We start from the raw sequence: 25,423 nt of genomic DNA, 5'->3' as shown, positions 1-25,423 counted from the left end.
TAGATTCAGCTACAACATTCATTACTATTAGTGGCTGAACTGATATCTAAAAGGGAAATAAATCCTGCTACATGGGCAATATAAATAATCGATCATACAAAAAATACGCTATATTCCCAAGGAGCAATGTTATGTCATCACTAGAATGAGGTTCGGTTCAGTTCAGTCACTCAGTTGTGCCCAACTCTTTGCAACCCCATGGACTGTACCATGACAGGCTTCCCTGTCCATCACCAACTCCTGGAGCTTGCTCAAACTCATGTCCATGAAGTCAGTGATGCCATGCAACCGTCTCATCTTCTGTTGTCCCCTTCTCCTCCTGCCCTCAATCTTTCCTAGCATCAGGGTCTTTTCCAGTGAGTCAACTCTTCGCATGAGGTGGCCAAAGTACTGGAGCTTCAGCTTCAGCATCAGTCCTTGCAATGAATATTCAGGACCGATTTCCTTTAGAATGCACTGGTTGGATCTCCTTTCAGTCCAAGGGACTCTCAAGAGTCTTCTCCAACACCACAGTTCAAAAGCATCAATTCTTTGGTGCTCAGCTTTCTTTACAGTCCAACTCTCACATCCATACATGAGTCCTGGAAAAACCATAGCTTTGACTAGACGGACCTTTGTTGGCAAAGTAATGTCTCTGCTTTTTAATATAATAAAATGAGGTACCAATAAAATGAGGTACTAGGCAATGATTGGTAGGAGAAAACACTCACAACTTATAGGAATATATTCTAATTTTCCATCATAAATAGTATATCAGACATGTTAAACAGTGTATTTTAATAAACAAACAATGTTACTTTTCTAGATTTGAGGAGGAAAAGAAGGAAACTAGAACTCACAAGAGGTGCTTGAATGGGTTGGTGGGAGGGTTCTGAACACAATGAGACCCTTTCTAAATCCAAGTGGTTCGCTTGAAGTGCTCAGCAAATATTTCCAACCCTCCTCACACTCCAGAGATTCTGAGATTTAAAGAGGGATGGATTCACTCCCATTTTCCTACCAAAAAAAGGGCATAAAATGTCTTGCCCATTAATTTGAAAGGAAGTGAAACTTTCACAATTTCCTACTGCCCTCATAGTCACATTCAACTCCCTCTCCTGACCCTTCCTTGGTTCCAGTTTCCCCTCTTACCTGGGCCCCTTGCTTCCCACATTGGCCCTATTTCACTTCTGACATAGAGCTGACACCCAATAAACACTGGTTGATCATACTGTATGGACAGGAGCTGTGTGGATTATGATAGAAGAGGCTGAGCTGCAGTTAAGAGAGAATCTACCACATCTCAGTAGCTCAATAGGGTAAAGGCTGGGGTGCGTTCTCCTGCACACATCAACGCTTTATGCAGCCCCATTCTGTAGCTGCAGCTACTGGGATGTGTGGCTTCCAAGGTCCCTGTGGCAGAAAGAGAGGGAGGGAAGGGACACAGCAGCTCTCAGCTGCCTTAGCCAAGAGGCAACCTCTGTCATTTCCACACAGGCTGTCAGATAAAACTAGCCCCACAACCCCAAGTGCGGTGCAAGGGAGGCTGGGAACTGGAAGGGAGGGGAGCACGTGAATACTTGATGAACCTGGAATGTCAGCATCACAGCAGGACCCGTGTCCCAGCCCCGGCTCTGCCACAAAGAGAACCCAGAGGGAGTCCTGCAAGCAGAGGAACTGAGTGATGAGGGACCCCAAGGTGGCTTAGCGCTGCCGGGGCTGAGCCACAGCGACACCTGGCCCCGCTCGGCCTTGTCGCTCCTCGGAGCCCACAGTTCCCAGGTTCTTGCCACCAGACCCCCGACAGACCCTCCTCCCAGAGCCTCTACGACCTTCCTCAGGAAACAGGCTGTCCGCCCAGGGCCAGCCCCAAGCCTGGGGAGCTGGGAACACTTCTGCCCTGGTCCTGGCTGTTTTCACTCTGGGCCAGCCTCCTGTCCTCCACGGCACCGCTCTGGCTCCAAGTGCTGGGGAGCCTCCTGATGGGCTGTGCATCTACAGGAAGGGGGAGACCTACCCTGGCCAGGCCTTGTGGGGCCCATGGGGCGCTGGCTGCAGATCCGGTGGGCCAGCACCTACAGGGTCTAAAGGCCCCCACTCCCGCGGCTGCCCATGGTACTACTGGTCAAGTTCAGAGGCAGGGCAGAGCAGGCAGGAAGTGGAATGGTGCCTCCCAAGGACTGGAGAGAGGGGGCACTGGGGAGTTATTGCTTAGCAGGTACAGAGGGGCAGTTCTGCAAGATGAAGAGAGTTCCGGAGATGGGTGGTAGTGATGCCTGGCTGCACAATAAGGTGAGTATGCTTAATGCAACACAGGACCCAAGAAGGGTGCTTCATCTCCCGCGAACACCCTGCACCCTTAGAGTGGGAGGTCAGCGTGGAGGCTCAGACACCTCCCGCTACAGTGTCTCCCTGAGCCCAGGAGAGTCCGCCAGGCCCTCTGCCTCTGCAGGACCAACCCCTGAGCCTGGGACAAGCACCACCTGCTGGATACAAGCAGGGAAACAAGACACAGCCCAGTTACTCTTTCCTGGCACCTCCGATTCATCTCCTATAATCCCTTTTCTGTTGTCTCAACAGCAGAATTTTTATACTTCTCATGCTTTTCAAGAAACTAACCTTTACCCAAAATCGAGGTTCAGTTGGATCATGGCAGTGTAAATGAATAAAGTGAAGTTAACTGGTGAAACCAAGACAAAGTTCTAGACTTCCTCCCAGCACTTCATGGGCACAACGTGTGTGTGGCAGAGGGGGCTTCCACCTCAGGCAAAAGGCAGAGCTGGTCCACAAGCCTCAGGAAGACACTCCTGCAGGGTCCTTGTCAGACTTGATAAGAATAATTCTAAACCTGCTATCACTAAACTATTAATAAATATCACCAGCATCACAATAAAACCCACATTTATTTAGAGATTGAAAAGCAAGTTCATCTTCATTTATTTAATTTAATGCTCATTGACAATTCAAGATAAAAATGACTGCCCATTTTAAAGATGAGAAAACCAAGGCTCAGAAGATTGAAGCCCATTCTCAGAGACATAGCTGGTAGTAGTAGGGCCAAGAGTAATCCAGATACAAATAATAAGAAACATATATCTGGACTCTGCCCCACATTTCTGGCACAAACCTTCTAAAATCCTTGTAATTTCCTGAATGATAGGGGTGAGAGGAGCACCTTGTGCTATTTATAATGAGCCCGTTTCAACCTTACCTGAGCTCATGTTAATGAAGATATTCTTGGAGGGCCCTTAGATTGTTCAGAGTTCGTGCTGGTAGCCTGAGGAACCAGCTGTATGATTAGAATTGGAACTTTCAGCCCCATCCCCAACTTTCAGGGAAGAGAGAAGAGCTGGAGACTGAGTTCAATCACCCATGGGCTTCCCTGGTGGCTCAGTCAGTAAAGAATCTTCCTGTGATGCAGGAGACCCAGCTTTGATCTCTGGGTTGGGAAGAAAAGACGCCCTGAAGAACAGAATGGCAACCCATTCCAGTATTCTTGCCTGGGAAATCCCATGGACAGAGACTTCTGGCGGGCTACGGTCCATGGGATCTCAAGAGTCAGACATGAGTTAGCGGCTAAACTACCACCACCATCCATGGCCAGTGATTCCCACCAATCACACCTACAAAACAAAATCTCCATTAAATTCTAAACAATGGAGTTTGGAGTGCTTCTCAGTTTGTGAGCACATCAAGGTGCTGGCAGGGACGTGCATCCAGAGGGGCCACGGAAGCTCCATGCACCTCCCCCATGCATTCCTCCCTTTGGCTGTTCCTCAGTTTTCCTCAGCTGTGTGCTTTATAATAACTGGGGATAGTAAGTAAAGTGGGTCCCTGAGTTGGGAACTACTCTCGCAAATTATTGAACCTGAGGAGCTGGTGGTTGGTTGGTCAAGTACAGCTGACATCTTATACTTCTGGAGCTTGAGATGAGCGTTTAAAGCGGGGCTGTCTCATGCGACTGAACTCTTACCTTCTGGGGTCTATGCTAATTCTGGTCGTTAGTGTCACGAGTGTTGGTAAGAGTAGAGGAAACGAGTAGTTTTCCTTTACCAGGATTCAGGACTCTAATTCACCCCAGTCCTTTTGGCCACTGAGTTAGAGAGTGGTATAATGTTTGAGGAAAAACATATTTTGAAGGCAGACAAGATTTTATATTCTACCAATTTTATAGAGTTAGTGTGAAGATTTCCAAAGAGATGCATGATAAGTGACTAGTACAAGCCTGCCACACAGAATCATATATTAAGATCTCAATATTTGGGGCTTTCCTGGCAGTCAAATAGTTAAAACTCTCCCTTCCAATGCAGGGGGGTGGGCAGGTTCAATCCCTGGTTGGGGAACTAAGATCCCACATGCCTCTCAGCCAAAAAACCAGAACATAAACAACAGACGCAATATTGTAACAAATTCGATAAAGAGTTTTAAAAAAACAGCTCCATATTTGTAGCCATCATGGTATTATTATTATTATATTAAAGGTAATTTTCAAAAGTAAGTGAGATTAAGTGTGACAACACTCTCCAAAGTAAAATAATATCTGCAAATGTAACAGATGTCAGCCCGCTTTGCAGATGAGGTGGCTGCATTCCAGAGTCAGTGACTTACTTAAGGCAGGTGGAGAGGAAGAGAGGCAGGTAGGCAGGCAGGGGCCTCCTGGTCCCGTGACCCCGTGGCCAGCTCACTCATCTCTTCCCTCTTGCTCCTGACCTATCTCTTCACTGGGGCTCTGGGAGCAGGGTCTTGCCCAAGGGCCAGCTGAGTCCCCAGGGGCTCACTGTGGCCCAGAGCAGAGCAGAGCTGACAGGCTGGGGCACACAGCCCTTCTGCTTTAGGACTCCCCATCCCCGGGGCTTCCCTGGTTGTCTCCAGCCCCCTGCAAACCCACTCCTCCCACGGACACAGGCCCCCTGCTATCCTCCCAGCAGGGCTCAGGGGAGGCGCCAGGCCATGAGGGGCAGGACCTCTGTGCCACTCAGGGCAGGCAGGGCTGCACTCTCTGCAAGGTCAGAATTCTGCCCCTTCTGGGATGGGAGGGCTGGCATGCAGGGAGACACGACGGTGTGACCTGTCAGGAGACTGGTGGGGCAGGTGCGCGGTGATGCCACAGGGGGCGTGGGCGGCACACAGTCACTCAGTTAAGGAGCCCGGCCTCACAGGGAGACACCGATACTCTCTTAGTCTTTATTTCTTCTGACTGCCTCAAGGAGGAACCTCAGATGGGTGTTATTCTCTGTCCTCCTCTCTGACACATGCTAATCTCCTTTCTGCAGAGCAGAAAGCAGAGCTGTCCAGCTGGGGCTGAAACTGTTGTTCAGTCACTCAGTCGTGTCCGACTCTTTGCGACCCCATGGACTGTGGCACGCCAGGCTTCCCCGACCTTTACCATCTCCCCGAGTTTTCTCAAATTCAGGTCCAATGAGTTGGTGATGCCATCCAACCACTTCATCCTCTGTCATCCCCTTATCACCTTGCATTTTAGTTTTAGATTCAGTTCAGTTCAGTTCAGCCGCTCAGTCGTGTCCAACTCTTTGTGACCCCATGAATCGCAGCACGCCAGGCCTCCCTGTCCATCACCAACTCCCGGAGTTCACTCAGACTCATGTCCATCGAGTCAGTGATGCCATCCAGCCATCTCATCCTCTGGCGTCCCCTTCTCCTCCTGCCCTCAATCCCTCCCAGCATCAGAGTCTTTTCCAGTGAGTCAGCTCTTCGCATGAGGTGGCCAAGGTACTGGAGTTTCAGCTTCAGCATCATTCCCTCCAAAGAAATCCCAGGGCTGATCTCCTTTAGAATGGACTGGTTGGATCTCCTTGCAGTCCAAGGGACTCTCAAGAGTCTTCTCCAACACTTTTACAATAAACTGGGCTTCCCTGGTAGCTCAGCTGGTAAAGAATCCACCTGCAATGCAGGAGCCCCCAGTGATTCCTGGGTCGGGAAGATCTGCTGGAGAAGGGAGAGGCTACCCACTCCAGTATTCTTTGGCTTCCCTGGTGGCTCAGCTGGTAAAGAATCTGCCTGCAATGTGGGAGACCTGGCTTTGATCTCTAGGCTGGATCCCTGGGCTGGGAAGAATCCCTGGAGAAGGGAACAGCTACCCACTCCAGTATTCTGGCTGGGAGAATTCCATGGACTATACAGTCCATGGGGTTACAAAGAGTCGGACAGGACCGAGGGACTTTCAGTTTACAATAAAGTGAGGCTGCTTTTGTAAATAATTTTAAGCTTTTAAAAAATCAGTTGATTTATATGAAAACACATAGCCTACACAATACGGGTATTGTGAAAAATTAAGAAAAGTAGTACACAAATCGGAGAAGGCAATGGCATCCCACTCCAGTGTTCTTGCCTGGAGAATCCCAGGGACAGGGGAGCCTGGTGGGCTGCCATCTATGGGGTCGCACAGAGTCGGACACGACTGAAGCGACTTAGGAGGAGGAGTACACAAATGATGAGTGTCTAGAAAATGGCCTTAGCATATAAACGGCTTTGCCAAGTCAGAATCCCCACCAACATTTGCAGATGAGAAAAGTCAGGCTAAACAAGGTCGATAGGAGGGTCACCTCTTCTCACCTGTAGACCCAGAGCCTCCCTGTGACCATTTCACTCATGCCCAGCTCCACCAGGAAGCTGTGGCAAGCAAAGGTGCCCTGGCCCACCCACGCCCCCAGCCTCCCAGCCCCACCCCAGAGCCCTCCCCCGCCACCGCACCCCCACTCACAATGTTCATGAGGGTGAGCAGGTACTTCTGCACGTGCTCCTTCCCGTGGAACTGGACCACAGAGTCGTCCACCCCAAGCAGGACCTCGATGTTGTAGTCGTCGTCGGCAGCATGCCTGCGCATCCTCCGCCTGGAGCTGTTGACTCGCTCCTCCAGAACACCCAGAGCACGGCTGAGGCTATCCAGGCTGTCTGGGGAGATCCCTGAAAGGAGAGAGAGGACACAGCCTGTAGCAGCAGTCCAGACTCAACAAGGCCACTGCAGCCGGAAAAAACCCCACTCAGATGCAACTCGGCCCCTGCAAGATGCCAGTGTGGCCATCAGCCTGCCATCATCACAGCACTGTGACCCAGGGCACTTCTGTCCCCATTTCACGGAAGAGCAAACTGAGGTCCAGACAGCGCAGTTGTGATAGGCAAGTCAGCTCAGACCCAGGAGCATGGAAACCCACAGCTCGGCCATCCCAGAGGCTGGGCCTGGCACCCAGTGATGAACGGAGAGGAGGGAGCCTGGTGGACAGAGCCAGCTCTTGTCACCCATTCACATACTTGCCCAGTGCCAAAGGGCTGGTCCCCCAGGTGTTACCGGCCCATTTATAACCGGGGAAACTGAGGCCCAGCCCAGGTGGCATGTGTTTCACAGAGTCTTCCCAGACAGCTCCCCTCTGGGGCTTTTGGCTCAGTCCCTGGTTGAAGCAAAGTCCCTCCTCTCTCAGCCTGGTCCACCCACTCCCTCCTGGGCTGGGACCAGCCCGTGGGCACCCTTCCCCTGCCCAGACCTGTGCCTGCCCCTGGTGCCACGTTCTGAGGAGACGAGAGGCTTCCTGATAATCATGCAGAGCCCAGGATGAGCCCTCACATGGCAACTAGTCCACAGTCTGCTGGCCACGGCTCACTCCAGCCCCCACAGACTAACACGCGGCTCAGAGCGGGGCAGCCCGTCCGGGGCCTGGGCCGCGCTGAGGGGCTGGGGGCTGCATCCCATCAGGCCAGGACCCCAGGGTGTCGCTGCATCTTCTGCAGAGCTGCAGCATGTCTCCATTCCTTCTGCGTTCCCACTGGGCCTGGAGCCCCCCGTGGACCAGAGCCGCTGCCCCCACCTCCCAGGGCTGCAGCTGAGTTGGCTGGGCTGACCTTCAGCATTGCTGGCAGCCACAGACCACACTGCCCAGTAAGAACCAGTGCCAACGTCCCTGGAAGCCCCTCACATCCCTGCATGGATCTCTGCGTCCGCTCCAGGCCCCTGACCCCAGGGTCCCCCTATCCTCGGCATTCCTGGTGAGGGGAGAAGCAGGTGTGTCTCAGAAACTCTTGCCCTGGGAAGGACCTAGGACGTCAGGTTATCATGACATCGCCAGAGAGTCTTCCAGAACAATTCTCACTCGTCCCCTAGGCTCTTGTCTCCTGGCTCCTCTGGAGATACAGCAAGGCAGCCTGTCACCAAGGTCCTGCTCCCCCAGCGGGCCCTCTGCTTATGTGTCCTTATCCAGTGCTGACAACAGGCCTCTTTGATGGGCATTACTGACTCCACTTTACAGACTGGAGGACTGACAGAGCCCCCCCAGCCGGGCAGAAGCTCTCTTCTTTACACCTGCTGTCTGTTAGTTTTGGGGCACAAACCTGCCACCTGGTAGCTGACAGACCAAGAAGTGGAGGCGAAGGAGCAGTGGAAGGGGAAGCGCTTCACAGAAAAGAGGAATAAGGTAGGGCTGGGCTGAGGGTCTATGGCATTCCTGTACCTCCTGGGGCCCTGTGTCCCTGCCACAGCTCTGAGTGCCCCGTGTCTCCTCATATGCACAGGCACACACACACACACTCCACACACACGCACACACACACACTCCACACACGCGCACACACACACTCCACACACGCGCACACACACACTCCACACATGCACACACACACACTCCACACGTGCGCACACACACACTCCACACGTGCGCACACACGCACACACACACTCCACAACATGCACACACACACTCCACACACGTGCACACACACACACACTCCACACACACGCACACACACACGCACACACACACACTCCACACATGCACACACACACTCCACACACGCGCACACACACACTCCACACATGCACACACACACACTCCACACGTGCGCACACACACACTCCACACGTGCGCACACACGCACACACACACTCCACAACATGCACACACACACTCCACACACGTGCACACACACACACTCCACACACACGCACACACACACGCACACACACACACTCCACACACGCGCACACACACACTCCACACATGCACACACACACACTCCACACGTGCGCACACACACACTCCACACGTGCGCACACACGCACACACACACTCCACAACATGCACACACACACTCCACACACGTGCACACACACACACTCCACACACACGCACACACACACGCACACACACACACTCCACACATGTGCACACACACGCACACACACACTCCACACACACTCCACACACGCGCACACACACACTCCACACATGCACACACACACACTCCACACACACGCACACACACACTCCACACACGCGCGCACACACACACACACACACGCACATACACACTCCACACATGCACACACACACACTCCACACACACGTACACACACACTCCACACACGCGCACACACACACTCCACACATGCACACACACACTCCACACACACGCACGCACACACACTCCACACACACGCACACACACACACTCCACACACATGCACACACACACTCCACATGCACACACACACACACACACACACACATGCACATGGCAGGCACTGCCAAGGGCCGCTCCAGGGCCGGCGCCTGTGAAGAGCTAGTCCTTCTGCTGGGCTGTCTGGAGATGATTCAGGGCCATCCTTGCTGCTCCCAGGGGAGACATCAGCTACTTAAACCTGACGGGGGGGTGAAGAATGGCTGCTCTATTTTTACACATTTATTTCTTTGCATTTTCAACAAGCAGGGACAGTTCACCTTCAGAACCACCTTGGGAAGCAGAAAGATGATAATTTTCATTAAAAAAGAACTCTTCCTGGGGAAGAGGCTGGAGCTTACCCTCTGCCCCTGTCAAGCCAGGGTTCACTGACAGGTGGTCCCTGGGCAAAACCAGACCACGGGGGTGCCTGTTAGGGCTGTGTGTTTTTTTAAATACTGCATTTGGTCAACAGTATTTCAAATTTCGAGATTTCATGTTAAAAATCTAGAATAGTCAGCTTGTCTAAGAAATTAGGACACAGAGCCACTGTAGAGGGGAGAGGGGGGTTCATGCTGTGGAGTAATGGCCATGCCTGGGACACAGCACAGAGGTCTGGGCCCCCAGCCCTCCTGGCCCGCTGTCCTCTCTGCCCACCTAACCTCTGCAGGCCTCAGCGTGGGCCCCAGACCCTGAACCATGGAGACACTGTGCAGGGACTTGGCCTGACATTCTCTGAGGAGGGCTCGGGGCTACCATCAGGACATGCTGGCTGGGGTACATCTTATAGTTGCTTCTGTTGAGCAAACTCTGTTTTAACTAAACTGTATGTTACAGGTCCATAAAGACAGCAATGTTTCCTAAGAATGCACTAGAAACATTCATTTCACCACAAGCATAATTGTTCTTATCATTATTATCTCAATCATGATAACATTGGAGGGTGACTTGGACATTATGTCCTAGAACCACTCCCAAGACCCAGCCCCTGTAGAGCTGTGCTTGAATCCAAAGGAAAGGGCAGATGAAGGGAAGCAAACAGGGCCCCCCAAGCAATTCGAAGGTGGCAGCCCCGCCCTGCAGTCAGTCCCTGGGAGCCCCAGCCCTGCTTAGCCCTAGCATGGCACAGGGAGCCGGCCCCAGACCCAGGGCCCCCAGTCCCAGGGCCACATGAGCACTGACGGGATCCAGCAGCCAGGCTGACGCTCCACTTTCTCATTCTTGGACATCTCCCAGTTTCCCTACAGTGGGCGCAACCCTACAGGCTAGGCCACTCGGAGATCCCAGCTGTGCCCTGGTGCCGGCTCCTAGCAGACCTGCCCCTCAGGTTGAGAGTCCCACTCAGGTCCTCAGTGGGCTGTTCTTGGTTACTTGCAACCACGCCCAGCCTCAGGGCCTGTCTGCCTGCACAGGGCTGCCTGTCCGGTCTACAGGCCCCAGCTCCTCTCAGTCCCCCTCCCGCCTCCCCTGGCAGCTCCTGCATGCTTGTAAGTGGCCAAGCCTCAGTGACCCAGCACTTACCCAGCCTTGTGCCTGACCCTTCATTTCCGGCCAGGCCTGGACACTGAGCAGTCCGCACTGTCCATCTCCTGCCGAGGACGAAGGACAATCTGTCCCGGCTCCTGACACAGCCACCTCTGCACACAGCCTCCCACATGGGGAGAAGTCACCAGTCCCTTTGCGGGCTGATCCACAGCAGACAGGAGCAGGCTGGACCCCAGCAGGCTGAGGCTCCCCTGAGTGGAGGTGTCTGCGGCAGAACCCTGTCTTTTCAATGGGCAACCACGGGCTTTTAGTTGCTGGCATTCCCTGTGCTGGGGGCACCCTTCTGGTGAGCTCATGTCTCGGGCAAAGGATGATTCAACAGGAAGCCTCCAAGAGCTGTCCCTCATTTGAGCGTCTCTACAGGAGGGCAGACAAAATCCCTCAAAGAATCAATAGCAGTCTGCGGACAGGATGGAAGAAGGGGACGCAGAATGGCATCCAGGAAACCCTGAAGTGCCTGCGCTCCAGGGGAACAAGCGGGTCACAGCAGCCAAGCTCACCCACAGTGCCTGGATCACAGGACCCTGCCCGGCTCCCGCTGCCCCTGCAGCCTGGTGTGCTGGCACGTGTGCACAGACAAACCTCCACTACGACCCAGCCATCCAACCCTCAGCAAGTAGGAGGCTCCTCCCCATCCTCATTACTGTCTCAGTTTAGCATCAAGGAGCCTCAGGAAGATAACGCGATGCAGACAAGTCGCACCACAGAGGAGGGGCCGGGACCCAGCCCAAGCCACAGCATCCAAAGTTGTTGACAAGCCCTGGAGTGGCCTGTGTATCTCACCAGCAGCAAGAGATGGCGTGGGGAAACCAAAACTGGGAGAAACAAGCAAGCGCGTTTAGTGCAGAGAAGAGCAATCCCGGGGACCTGGGTCTATAAACGCCGTGGGAGCGCCATGCAGCAGGGGTGGGCTCAAGGGGCCTGGATGCTGGCTGTCCCTGTGCAAACCCCATGCCCAGCCCTTCGCTGCACTCGTCTCTCCTGGGATGCCCTTTCTGCTGCTGCTGCTCCTGCCCAGATTTAGCCTTCCTATCAGGTCCAGCAGGAGCCCCCAAAAGGTCCACAGGGAACAGAGCTCACAGGCCTCTGCCTCCCGCACTGGACGTGGTCCCCATCTGCCTCCCCCAAGGACACAACTACAAGGGAGGAGGGCACGGAGCCTTGAGAAGCCACTGCCCAGTGATGGGGAAGACTGCTGTCCCTTCTCCAGGAAATGATCTTCCCCTCATTCCTCACTGGACCTACTCCCTCTCATCCTGCAGGTGTCAGCTAAAATGTCCCCTCCTCAGGGGGATTTGCCTGGTTTCATCCTAAATTAAAATAGGCTCTCTCTTCCCCCAGTGTCTCCGTGACAGCATCCTGTTTTCCTCCTTCGTGGAATGTACCACTGTTGGCAGCTTGAATCTCATTTATGAATTTTCTTGGACATTACCTGTCTACTCCACTTGAAGGAGGCCCCCTCGGAAGACAGGCCCCCTCAGAAGTGTCTTGTATGCCTTGGTACCCCACAGATACACACAGGTACCCGGGGACCACCCAGCAGGGCTGTGAGGGGCAGGAGCCCCTGTAGAGACACAGTGGGGGGGGTGCAGGGAGGGGTGTCCCTGGGAGCTGGGCAGAAGGAGGGCAGGCACAGCAGGGCCAGGAAGCCCAGGCTTGGGATGGGGGAGCGGGCAGCAAGAGCAACAGGAAAGCGACCAGCATAGGAGCATGAGCTGGCACAAAATCCTGCCGTAAATTACTTACACAAGGTGTAACTGAAACAAAATTACCCAGGAGAAGTGAAAACAAATGGGGTGAAAAGAGTTACCATGTAACTGCCAACAAAACAGAACCAGGCATAATGATATTTATGAGATAAAATATAATCTGACATTAAAGGGACAAACTGATCAACAATTCATTGGAAAGATAAAAAAGAGATGAAATTTCATTCACCTAACAGAGCTTCAGCCTGGTACAGGAGAAACAGGCAAGGCCACAGTTCATGTGCCTTGTAATATATTTACTCCAGAAAACACCAGATGAATTAGGTGAAACATTAGGCAGGATCTGAATTACTGTGCGTGCTCAGTCACATCCGGCTCTTTGTGACCCCATCGACTGTAGCCCGCCAGGCTATCCATGGGATTTTCCTGATAAGAATACTGAAGTGGGTTGCCATGCCCTCCTCTAGAGGATCTTCCCAACCCAGGAGTCAAACTCGCATCTCTTGTCTCCTGTATTGCAAGCAGATTTTTTTTTACCACTAATCCACCAGGGAAGCCCTGAATTACTGTAGAAGATCTAAGTTACTAAAACAACCTAATGTTTAAGCTCAACAAGCAGAGAATGTGTGCTGTTCAAGCACAAGTTCCAAATTTCACTTACATTAAGACAAAAGGGAAACTCAAAAATCATGCCCTCAAAAATCACAGCTGCTATCATAGAGCAAAATCAAAGAAAACAAGAAGGAAGCCTCTCAAACCCTAAACACCAGAAATTAAAAACACAGTTCTAGTAAGCCTAGACTAAATAGAGAACATACATTCTAATTGTTGGCTCAAGTAGAAAACTTGAATAAACCTTAGAAAAAAATGAAAAAAAAAAAGCAGTCAAAGACAAGCTCAGAAGGTTTTACACAAGAGTTTTACCAAACCTACAAGAAATAGCTAATTCTCATCCTCCATATAATCAGTATGCAAACATCAATACCTTTCTTGTACATAACAGACATCAGCTAGGAAACAGAATGGGAAAAGAGGCTTATCGACTATTAAACCCCACAAAATATCTAGGTATAAACAAAAATACTAAATGTAGAACGATGACACAAGGAGTAACACAATATAGTCAAAACTCTCCCGAAAAGCGTAAGGCAACCTCAGTGTTCTTGCCTGGAGAATCCCAGGGACGGGGAGCCTGGTGGGCTGCCGTCTCTGGGGTCGCACAGAGTTGGACATGACTGAAGCGACTTAGCAGCAGCAGCAGCAGCAACGTCAGTAACTGGAGACACAATGACAGTATCCTGGGCTGCAAGCTGATTGTCTTCCAAATCAATCTATAAATTTAACACCCTCTCCATTAAAAAAAAAAAAAACTGTTAAAATCTAACAATATAGTTCCAAAGTTCAACTGGAAGACTACATATAGGAGATTAGCTGGAAAAAAAATATTAAAAAGGAATAATAACAAGGAGATATTTACCTTTCAAAATTTCAGAACACATCACAAAATAACATTAATTAGATCACAGTGGCATGAGCGTTATGAAAGATAGATCGTGGAGCTGAACACAGTCTAAACACAAATATAAGCATAGAAGGGATCTTAGGTAAAAATGGTACATTAAACACATATATCCAATTTTTCTCCTCCTTGGAACCCCATTATAATTTTAGTAAAGGAATAATTTTTTTTTCTTAAATCACAAGCAAACAAGGACAGGGGGAGCAGGAGAGGAAAAAAATAACAGAACTGTTGTAGGCTGGAGAGCAGATGGCCACATGGCAATGGACTTAGTATATCCGAGAAGCTGGCCAGACGCTTCCAGTTTGCATTGCAGAATCCTCCAAAGGCACCAAGTACCTCTAGAAGCGGGATGATGAGTGGATTGAAATAAACACTAGTTGTCAGCTAAGGCCAAATCCCTTTCTCACAACCTGCATCCTAGTAGCAGCCCCGTAACTCACACTGCATTGGTCTGGAAGCGCACTCTCTCTCGAGAAGATCTCTGGGCTGCAGGCACCGGGTGTAGCTGAGAGCATAGGTCCCATGCTAAAAAGGAGGATGAAATGAGTGCTGAGACACCAGCCTACTTCCACAATCCACTCCCAGAACGCTGCTACTCAAGCCTTCATCCCTCAGGCAGGAAGCTGGAAGGAGGCTTCTCAGGGAATATGACCAAAGACCAAAAGGCAACATGACTGTCCATGGCTCCCCTACTACCTGCATCGAGCTCCCAGTCACCTCCTCTCTTGCCCAGGTTGCACATGAGCAGCCAGCCAAGGATCTCCAGCTCTCCGGGGTGAGCCGCAGACTCCATAGATGGAGATCAATAAAAAGCACAATAATCAAAATGAGGAGAATGGAGGAAACAGAGACTGCCTAGGAAGGTGGGGAAGCCTATTATTAGTGACCCCTGAGAGCTAGAAGGAAACACTGCACCCCTGAACAAGAACAAAATGAGGATAATCAAAAGGATCCTTTGGAATTAAAAACTTTTCAGCAGAAATAGTAAATTCAGTGAAAGGATTACGAAGACAAAGTCGAGAATCTCCCAGAAAGTAAAGCAGTAAGACCAAAAGGCTTGAATCATCAGGAAAAAGAGATAAGAAAATTGGAGGACCCAATCAAAGAAAAAAAATCGTCCATATACTAGAAACTCCATAAAGAAAGGAAAACAGAGGGGAAATAACTAATGAAATTACTCCTACAATTAAAAGGTGCTCCAAGACTGAAAGGGCCCAGCTAGCGCCCAACACAGTAGATGAAAACACACCAGCACCATGGCGCATCACCGTGAACTTTCAGAACACCAGTAAGATTCTACAGACTTTCACAGAGAATAAGAGAGGGTCAAGAGGAAGCAGTTACAGAAGAAATCAAAAGAACCGGAAGCAGAACGGCTTTCAGTTCAGTTCAGTCACTCAGTCGTGTCCAACTCCTTGCGACCCCATGAATCGCAGCACGCCAGGCCTCTCTGTCCATCACCAACTCCCGGAGTTCACTCAAACTCATGTCCATCGAGTAGGTGATGCCATCCAGCCATCTCATCCTCTGGCGTCCCCTTCTCCTCCTGCCCCCAATCCCTCCCAGCATCAGAGTCTTTTCCAGTGAGTCAACTCTTCACATGAGGTGGCCAAAGTACTGGAGTTTCAGCTTTAGCATCATTCCTTCCAATGAACACCCAGGACTGATCTCCTTCAGAATGGACTGGTTGGATCTCCTTGCAGTCCAAGGGACTCTCAAGAGTCTTCTCCAACACCATTATCAGCCATTGCTGCCGCTGCTGCTGCTAAGTCGCTTCAGTTGTGTCCGACTCTGTGCGACCCCATAGATGGCAGCCCACCAGGCTCCCCCGTCCCTGGGATTCTCCAGGCAAGAACTCTGGAGTGAGTTGCCATTTCCTTCTCCAATGCATCAAAGTGAAAAGTGAAAGTGAAGTCGCTCAGTCGTGTCCGACTCTCAGTGACCCCAGGGACTGCAGCCTACCAGGCTCCTCTGCCCATCGGATTTTCCAGGCAATGGCTTTAGACTTCCCCAAACCAGCAATAGCTCAGTTGGTAAAGAATCTGCCTGCAATGCAGGAGTCTAGTTCTATTCCTGGGTCAGAAAGATGCGCTGGAGACAGTATAGGCTACCCACTCCAGGATTCTGGCCTGGAGAATTCTGTGGACTGTATGGTCCATGGCGTCGCAAAGAGTCGGACACGACTGAGTGACTTTTTCACTTTCAAACAAGCATTAGATGCAGGAAAACAAATGGAGAAGATAACTTTCCCACAGACGACCTCCCCTGCACAGGTTGGGCCCAGGACTCTTGGCCTGGCCCGCCACTCCTGCAGGAGTCTGCACTGGTTGCAGAAGGAGAGCTGGGCTGGCCTCTGACCCTGGTCTATTCCATAAGAGCCATTCTCCCCTTCTTCACACATGGCAGTTTCTGCTCTGCAGGGAGGTAGTAGAGATTTGAGCTTCAGGGGTTCCTGAACACTGGGGCAGAGAGACTGGCTGTCATCCACACAAGGACTTCCACCCAGGTGCTTGTCCAGCAGAGGCCAGGGGTGTGAAAGCTGCTTGTGAGCAACAGGCAGTCCTGGGGGAACCTGGAAGGGGCACTGGCATTAGCGTTCACAGCCTGCCTAATAAAGGGATCATAAGAAAGCCTTTAGCTCAACTTTCTTCTAGCATGTTTATGACTTCATTTTCATCATCCCAGGTCACCAACTGGACTGGAACTGGTTTCTGCTTAGGTGCGAAGCCACTATTTGAGTTTTTCCTCCTTTATCTAAACAGTTGTCCCAATATCATTAAAAAAAAAAAATAGAAGAAGGCATATATCTCCACAACCAGCTTTCTCTCCTTTCCCCCTTGCAATGAGCACCATTCTAAGATAATCAAAGGGCATCCTTTTGATAGAGTGTATTTTTGCAAAATCAATGCTGCTCTTTGACTGTGTTTGTTTTTAATTGACAAGTGCTGCCATGTTGTATCTCATCCTGTTTCTTTCACTCACCACTCTGTCTGTCTATCTTCAAGCCTGTGTGGAGTGCAGCTGCCAGATTTGCCCCTCTCGTCCACTGATGACACCCAGGTTTCTGCCAACTCCCCCCCAGCCTACCCAAGCAACGTTGCCATGAACAGTGTTCCTGAGAGACCTATGGGACTGTGACCACCTGCGTGCCCAGTCCAGGGGAGGGGAAAAGAGCCCCCAGGGCAAGGGTCAGTTCAAGGAGGGGACTGGGATGTCCTAAGGACACCCTGTGTTTAGGATGTAGACCCAAGAGTGAAATTACTGAGTTAACATGCTCTTATAATCATCGAGTAAGGACTGCCAGATTTCCAGGATGTCCATACCTGTTCCACTTCTACCACTTACCAAATCATCCAGTTTGGAATTGCTGCCCTGTTGTCTACTAATTTTATTTATTGTTTTATTATTTGATCAGCCATTAAAAAAAAAAAATATATATATATATTAATGAATATCAAAGGTGATTAAATTAAAACAAAAGACAAGCACACACCAGCCATGCAAGGAGAGGGCGGCCCTGCCCCCAGTGGGCGGAGGCTCCTGGAGGAGATGAATGGAGCAGCCTGGGGTCATGGTTGGTCTGGCTTCTGTTTCTCTGGGAAGTGACAAGGCCCTTCCTGGGGAACTTGCGAACAAGGTCACAAGTGAGTCTTGAGAAACACAGGCCTCTCTGCAGACTGAGGTGTTGACCAGGTGCTGGACATGGTCCAGGATTCCGGCCCAGCTCTCCTTCTACAACCAGTGCAGGCCTCTGCGGGGGCAGTGGGCCGGGCCCAGACTCCTGAGCACAGCACCCTGCAGGAGCACAGCGGTGCCACCAGCCAGGAGAGGTCATCTGGGGGAGAGTCTTCCTCTCCATTTGTTAACGACTGAGAGACAAGCCCTCTGTGACTGCAAATTCCCCTAAAGATGATCATTAAGATAAAATATGTTTACGCAGAAGCATAATTAGGACACAGCAAAAGCACTGTTTGGAAGCCGGCAGGATCTTTGGAGGCTCTGCAAACAGAAAGAGGCTCAGCCCCACGGGGCCATCAGCACCGAGCCCCACTGGTGAGCTTTATTAAAAGCAGCTCGTTAGGGTTATTTCCTCCCAGCCCTTTATAACTTCATTACCAAGTCAGAATTCATTTTTGCAACTCTGGCAGACACAGCCCGTCCGGTGTCACTTTTATGACTCGAGGTGAAGGGGAGGAGAGGTGGGGCGGCTGGGACCCGACCAGCATTTCGGAGCTCGTCCACCAGGGCCACATCTGTTAACGGCTGCCCCGAGTCTGAGACCAGCGCTGGGAGATGCGTGAATGCCTGGAGTCCAGACTCCTTACCATTCTAGCACTTTCATGGGGGGAATGGGAGCTCATGAGAATGGGGAAGGAGCTGCCCCTGGAACCTGCCCTCCCAGAGACGGGGCAATGGTGCTCCTCGTGGTGGACATGAGCCACCGGGCCTCCCCAGCAGCCCCGCTCCGCTGGAGGTGAATGGAGCCACCCACAGCTGTGCTGCGTGGCAACCTGGCCTTTCTCCAGGAGCTGCTCCTTGGTTTTTCTTTGGTGACCCACCACGCCCTCCCAGTCCTCAAGGGGAGTCAACGCTGCTGGATCCTCAGGTCCACGAGCAGCCACCTGGCCCAGGCAGGCCAATGAACCCCCGTGCCAAGCATCCGTTAGGGTCTCTGGGAAGACATGTCCTCTTTTCTCTCTGCTGCGGGTGCTGAGGCGGACAAAGTGAGCCAGCGGCTGCTGGGCACCACCTCCTTCCAGGAGAAGCAGAGCTGGGACAGGAAGGGAACAGGTGATGCCATTTAGGTCCGAATTTCAGCCGTACTGGAAGCTGATATACCCCTGGACTCTCCAGCTCTTTGAGTCAATTCATTTGGATTTCTGTCTTGAAACCACAAGAATCCTAACATGTCCCCCCCAACACACACACACACACACACACACACACACACTCAGACACACACTCTCTCTCTCTCACACACACTGCCCTAAGCTAGACACCATCTTTTGGTTTGATAACCAGAGCAGCATCAGGCTGTGGGCATCACATGGTACTGCTCTGTTGTACCTCCTGTTTTTAGAGAAACCCCAAGGTAGCTGTGGAGAAGGCAATGGCAACCCATTCCAGTACTCTTGCCTGAAAAATCCCATGGACAGAGGACCCTGGTGGGCTGCAGTCCATGGGGTTGCTAAGAGTCAGACGGCTGAGCGACTTCACTTTCACTTTTCACTTTCATGCACTGGAGAAGGAAACAGCGACCCACTCCAGTGTTCCTGCCTGGAGAATCCCAGGGATGGGGGAGCCTGGTGGGCTGCCGTCCATGGGGTCGCACAGGGTCAGACACGACTGAAGCGACTTAGCGGCAGCAGCAGCAGGGTATCTGGGGTAGAGGAAGTCCACTGTGGATTTAAGGTATGTGGCCGAGAGAAAGGGGCTCTGGCTCAGTTCCTCACAGATGCTTGGAAGGATCTCAGTCTTTGGAGGTAAGGGTGCCTGCACAAGTGTCGAGGCCATGTGAGACGAGGCCCAAACCCATGGGTCACCCAGGGCGGTGGGGAGCTCCTCGCAGCAGGACCTGGGGCCTGCGTCTGTAGCCCCCACACAGGAAGCCCCAACACCCCAGGCCTGCTCTGCACCCCCACACTAGCTGAACGGCCTCAGCTCCTCTGCACCTGCTTGCTCCCCGTGCACCACGCTCCAGGTGGCTTCTGAAGCCCACCCAGGCCCAGGAACACACGTGGCTTCTTCAGGAAGCAGGCCCCTGGGGCCCCGGGGCTGACGGCCCTGCCCCAGGGAGGTCCTGCACATGGTCACGGCAGGCGGGTCCCTAAAGCCGGCCTCAGCCTCCAGGGCACCAGACACTCTCTCCGCTGCGGTCAGCTGAGGGGAGGGAAACTGGCCCTGAGTTACCTCCACACTGCCGCTCCCCAGCACTCAGCAGCCAGATGGCGGGATACAATGGAGAGCCTGGCAGATCGCTTAATGAAAATATTTACTGTGAACTTCAGAACAAAACACAGACACCCACAGGTCCCAACAGAAGGGAGGATTCCCTGGGATTTCACTGTGAATGTAGAGGAAGTGAGAGGCTGGCAAGCGGGGTGCTGACGGCCAGCGTCAAGGGACCACGGTCCTCACAGTCTCCACCCTGGCACAGCTTGTCCAAGTGTGACACCCTCAGGGACATCCCTGCTGACAGCTCCATATGCCTTCCAGATCCCAGACTTGGACATCCAGCTCTCTGGAAGGCCCTCAGGCCTCCACACTCGGACTTCCAGGACCGAATGCCTCCTCCCCCGCCATCCCACCCCTTCAGGTGCACTGCCCACCGGGGGCTATGGCACCTGCCGCCACCAGGCCCCCACTAGGAACAGAGTCAGCTCCATCCTCATCCCAAGGGCCCCTGAATTTGCCCCCACCCCCATCCCTCTGTGATTGCTCATGCTAGGAACCAGCCACTCAGTCTTTGGAGTCTCCAAATCCAAGCTCAAGGCATTTCTCTCCAGCTGCCAACCTGTTTCTCCTCTTGCGCCTTTCATCTCTTCAGATATTGAGCCCCGTGTCTTGCAGGGTGGGCGAGGCCACTGCAGGGTGGTGGTCCCAGTGCTCTGAGAGGGGCCTGGTGCCAACAGATGCTGCGGGTGCAGGAGGCTGCACAGCCCTGCTCTAGGCCCGCTCGTGCCAGGCCATCATGGTTGATGCAGGAACTCTCAGCACCTGTCCAAGCCCCCACCCACAAGACCGGGGGATTACCCTCCTGGCTGCACCTGGAGCCTGGCACACAGAGGGGCTGGGGCGAGGATAAAGGGCTCCTCCTCATTGATGCTGAGACTCAGGATGGCAAGGCAGGAAGGTCCACATCCTAGCACCAAGCCAGCATCCTAGGATGGAGAAGAGAATTCTCCAGACAACCCCAGCAGCAGCATGACAGGGAAATGATGAAGATGAAACTGGTGACACGGGGACTTTATGTTCATCTCTTATTCACTCTTCCCAGCAGCCCCACAGAGCAGGGCTTGACTCCCTCCTGTGCGGCTAGGGGGACAAGCCCAGGAAAGTCATGCTTCAGCCACCGCCTCATGGAGCAAAGGGAGCAGGTAAGGGTCTGACTCAGGATCCAGCCCACTGCACCTGAGCCCTGGACAGCGCCCCTCAGAGCCAGCTGCACTGGAGCTGGTAGACAAGAGGCAACGGAAAGGGCTGGGGGGCCCTTGCTAAGCTGGAGACCTCATCCCAGAGCCACACGCACCATGACCCTGCAGCACAAAGACCCACGCTCCACCTCACCACGTCCACTCAAAGCCCTGAGGTGTGTGGCTCCAACAAGGACCCAGGGAGGCAGGATGGCATTTCCATGGAAGCAAAAAGTAGCCTTAGTTGCTCAGCACCCCTTCCCATCTCACTCTTTGCACTGTCGTTCTGCTCTGAACTGGAACTGTTAGATGTTCTCAATGAGAGTGTGTGCCGGATGGTAGGAGGGAGGCATATTCAGGACCCATAGTCAGGGCCATCATGTTCAGTGGTGCCCTGCACAGTTCTGGGGGAAAGGGGGTGCCCCTCCAATGGAGGGGCTCCACTCATCAGTGCATGCTGGAGGGGAGCCGAAGCGCTGCGGGGTCTAATGCTTTAAAACCTTTCCATGAGGACTTTCCTGCTGGTCTGGTGGTTAAGAATCCACCTGCCAATGCAGGGGACATGGGCTCAATCCCAGGTCCAGGAAGATGCCACACGCCGCGGGGCAACTACTGAGCCCCCATTCTAGAGTCCACGAGTCACAACCACTGAAACCCCCTTACCCTAGAGCCTGTGCTCAGCAAAAAGAGAAGCTGCAGCAATGAGGTCTTTGCACATGGCAAACGAGAGAGTAACCCCACTCAGAGAAGAGCCTGCACACAGCAAAGGAGGCCCAGCACAGCCAAAAATTAATATATAAAAAATTAAAAAAAAAAAAAAACCTTTCTGGGGACTTCCCTGGCAGTCCAGTGGCTAAGACTCCGCACTTCCATTGCAGGGGGCACAGGTTTGATCTCTGCTCAGGGAACTAAGATCCCACGCACTGCACGACCCACAAAAACCAAAACCAAACAAACAAAAACGTTCCATGGACTGAGCAGGAAAACAGACAGAAAGATTCTGAAGATCCCAGGTTGGGCAAGGCAGAGGGACTGGGGATTTCTAACTGGAGAGATTGTCCTGCAGGAGGGTCACCGTGGGTCAGCCCAGAGAAGTGCTCCACACGGGGCTCACGTGCATCCTCTCTTAAACAGTGCTGACCCAGGAATAGGGAGCCCTGAGCCCCCAGCTTCTCAGCAAGTCCCAGGGACACATCAGCCCTCCCCGCTAGGCAGCCTCAGCCTTTCCTTCTGGACTTTCTCCATCCACCACCAGCAAGAGACCCAGCTCTGCCATGGATAAATCCCAGGGTGCAGACTGAGAGGCCCCCAGTTCAGCCCACTGTGGACACCCACCATACCAGAAATGGTATGCAGGTATGCCTGAAGAAACTGGGTTATCCTCTGCTGCCTTCCTGTGTGAGCTCAGGGGGTTCAGAAGCCTGCAGGGCTGGGGGGAACACCGATTAGTATGGATGAAGCAACATGTCCCTCTCTCATGGTGCTCCTTGCCTTGAAAGGCCACATCCTGCGGTCACCAAGGGACTCCCTGGAAACCTGGAGCTGCTGCGCTTCCACCGTGGCCAGGAAGGGACACACTCTGGGCTCCCTACACAGCACCAAGCCTCCTGGCAGACAATGGTGTTGACGGGCCTTAATTTGATCAGCCTCATCTGAAGAAGGGAGGAAATGAGAAATCAGAGCAAGTGCTGAACACTGTAAATTCAATCTGTGACACAGCCTCACAGGGGCCTTTCCTAACAGACTGGGGTGCAGAGGCGGAGGCTGCAATCCAATGCTGAGTCCCACGCCCACCAAGGGCTGCCCTTTCTGCAGGGAGGATGGCACGGGGCCAACTCACCAGGGCCCTGGCTGCCCTGGACACCCCAAGGGCTCCCAGGACAGGCCAGTGGCTGGGCAGGCGGAGACTGCAAGAATCATCACAAACTTGAACACGTTTGGGGTTTCCTTTCCTGGTTTAAAAGCAGATGTGACCCCGCCAGGGTCTGTGCAAGTCGGCTCCTGGACCACAGTGCCCTGGCCTGGCCCCAGCGGGCACCCCACCAGCCTGGCACACAGACACCACAGGGGCTACGGGCACCTGCTTCTCCCATCTCCTGCAGCTCCAAGCAGGGCAGGGAAGGCCATTTATGACCCTGCCCCGGCCCACCTGCCAGTCTCCGTTTGCTGGCTTCTCCCACCCTTGAAGCTCGCACACACTACTCCCTGGGGCAGAAACACCCCAAGCGCCAGACCTAGCTACCACTGTCTGCCTGGCAAATCCAGCTCCTCCTTGAAGGTCCAGCCCCAACCTTCCTCCTGTTCAGGAAATTTCTGACTGGCTGCCCTTCCCTATGCCATCCACCTGGCCCCAAAATCTGTGTTTTCATTCCGTCATTGGTTCCTTCACTCCTCCAGTATTTCAGTCCCAGTGATCTGCCAGACCCCTTTCATCTGAAGAATCACCCCCATGACAGCCCTCTGGGGCTATATCACCTTCATAGACTTGCTGACTTGCTTGACACATATTGGCACGTGTGCACACAAGCTCACACACTCACAATCACGTGCTTACCACACATTCACACATGCTCATTTACAACACACACACTCTGGGGAATTCCTGGAAGATTGAGCCCCCCTTGGACCTCTGACAGGGCTTGGCAAAAATAAATCAACAAGCCGGAGGCCAAAACCACCTGTAGGATACATGGAAAACAACTGTCTTCCTTATTATACGTCTGAGCAAACTGAGGCTGAGAGAGCTTAAGGGCCTGCAGGCGTGGAAGCAGCATTTCCTTGGGAGGAGCAGTCGCAGTCGCGGGGAGTACCGTGAAGGGAGGTGTGTCTACCACTTTCCCCGTCATGGGGGTGGTGCACAGTGTGGCCGGGAGGTTAGGGGCTGCGTGTTCACGCCTGCGTGGCCATGCAGCTGGTGCTGTTGCTACCGATCTTCCCTCTTCTCCTGGGAGAGCAGTTGCCAAGCTGCTAGCACATCCCAACACCCTGCGGGAGCCGTCTGAGAACACATCACCAGGCCCAGCCACAGGGCAGGCGTCACTCCAAAGAGACCCTCGTTGCGGCTCCCAGCCCTGGGGGCCTGGCTGTGCCAGCGGCAAGGACTCAGCATGTGCAAGTGGCTAGGCCGGCTCTGTTACCACGTCCCTTTCTCTCTTTGACCCAGACACACGTTGTTTACATATTGAACACAGAGAAATAGTCTGCATTGCCAGAAAGAGATATGTTCTCCCATTTTTCCTGGAAACAGGGGGACTTCTTGGCTCATCTTTTGTGTTTTTCACTCTTAACTGAGAAATATCGCTCTCCTAAGAGAAGCCAGGTGGAAATGTTGACTTGGGCCAGGGACAAAAGGGCACAGCAGGGGTGGGAAGGGGAAGTAGGTGGGGTGGAATGGTGGAAGGCAGTGGCCAGGAGTGTGTAGGTCTGTGTTACTGGGCCTTATGTTTATAAAGAAGTCTGAAATCTGGATTTGCATGTGAAGTCTCTGTTCTGTAGATCAAGCAGCTCAGTCACTCAGTCGTGTCCGACTCTTTGCGACCCCATGGACTGCAGCACACCAGGCTTCCATGTCCATCACCAACTCCCAGAGCTTACTCAAACTCACGTCCATTGAGTTGGTGATGCCAGCCAACCATCTCATCCTCTGTTGTCCCCTTCTCTTCTCACCTTCAATCTTTCCTAGCATCAGGGTCTTTTCCAATGAGTCAGTTCTTCGCATGAGGTGGCCAAAGTATTGGAGTTTCAGCTTTAGCATCAGTCCTTCCAATAGATTTTCTGGACTAATTTCCTTTAGGGTTGACTGGTTTGATCTCCTTGCAGTCCAAGGGACTCTCAAGAGTCTTCTCCAACACCACAGTTCAAAAGCATCAATTCTTTGGCACTCAGCTTTCTTTATAGTCCAACTCTCACATCCATACATGACTACTGGAAAAACCATAGCTTTGACTAGATGGAGATTTGTTGGTAAAGGAATGTCTCTGCTTTTTAATATGCTGTCTAGGTTGGTCATAACTTTCCTTCCAAGGAGCAAGTGTCTTTTAATTTCATGGCTGCAGTCACCATCTGTAGTGATTTTGGAGCCCAAGAAAAAG

The 25,423-nt window shown here is 52.5% G+C and overlaps 1 protein-coding gene across 1 annotated transcript in view; it reads right to left on the bottom strand.

Moving 5' to 3' along the window:
* The window catches only part of ADAMTS2 (ADAM metallopeptidase with thrombospondin type 1 motif 2), a 243,770-nt gene that overhangs the window by 91,432 nt on the left and 126,915 nt on the right, over window positions 1-25,423 (bottom strand). The window contains exon 4 of the mRNA XM_061421305.1: window positions 6,701-6,903. Coding sequence (XP_061277289.1) covers window positions 6,701-6,903 — 203 coding nt within the window. The remainder of the gene's footprint in view (window positions 1-6,700; window positions 6,904-25,423) is intronic.

This window comes from Bos javanicus, chromosome 7 (assembly GCF_032452875.1).
Source record: "Bos javanicus breed banteng chromosome 7, ARS-OSU_banteng_1.0, whole genome shotgun sequence".
In the NCBI taxonomy this organism is placed as follows: domain Eukaryota; kingdom Metazoa; phylum Chordata; class Mammalia; order Artiodactyla; family Bovidae; genus Bos; species Bos javanicus.
The sequence above is the reverse complement of the archived record's forward strand: the minus strand, read 5'-3'. Positions and strand labels throughout refer to the sequence as shown.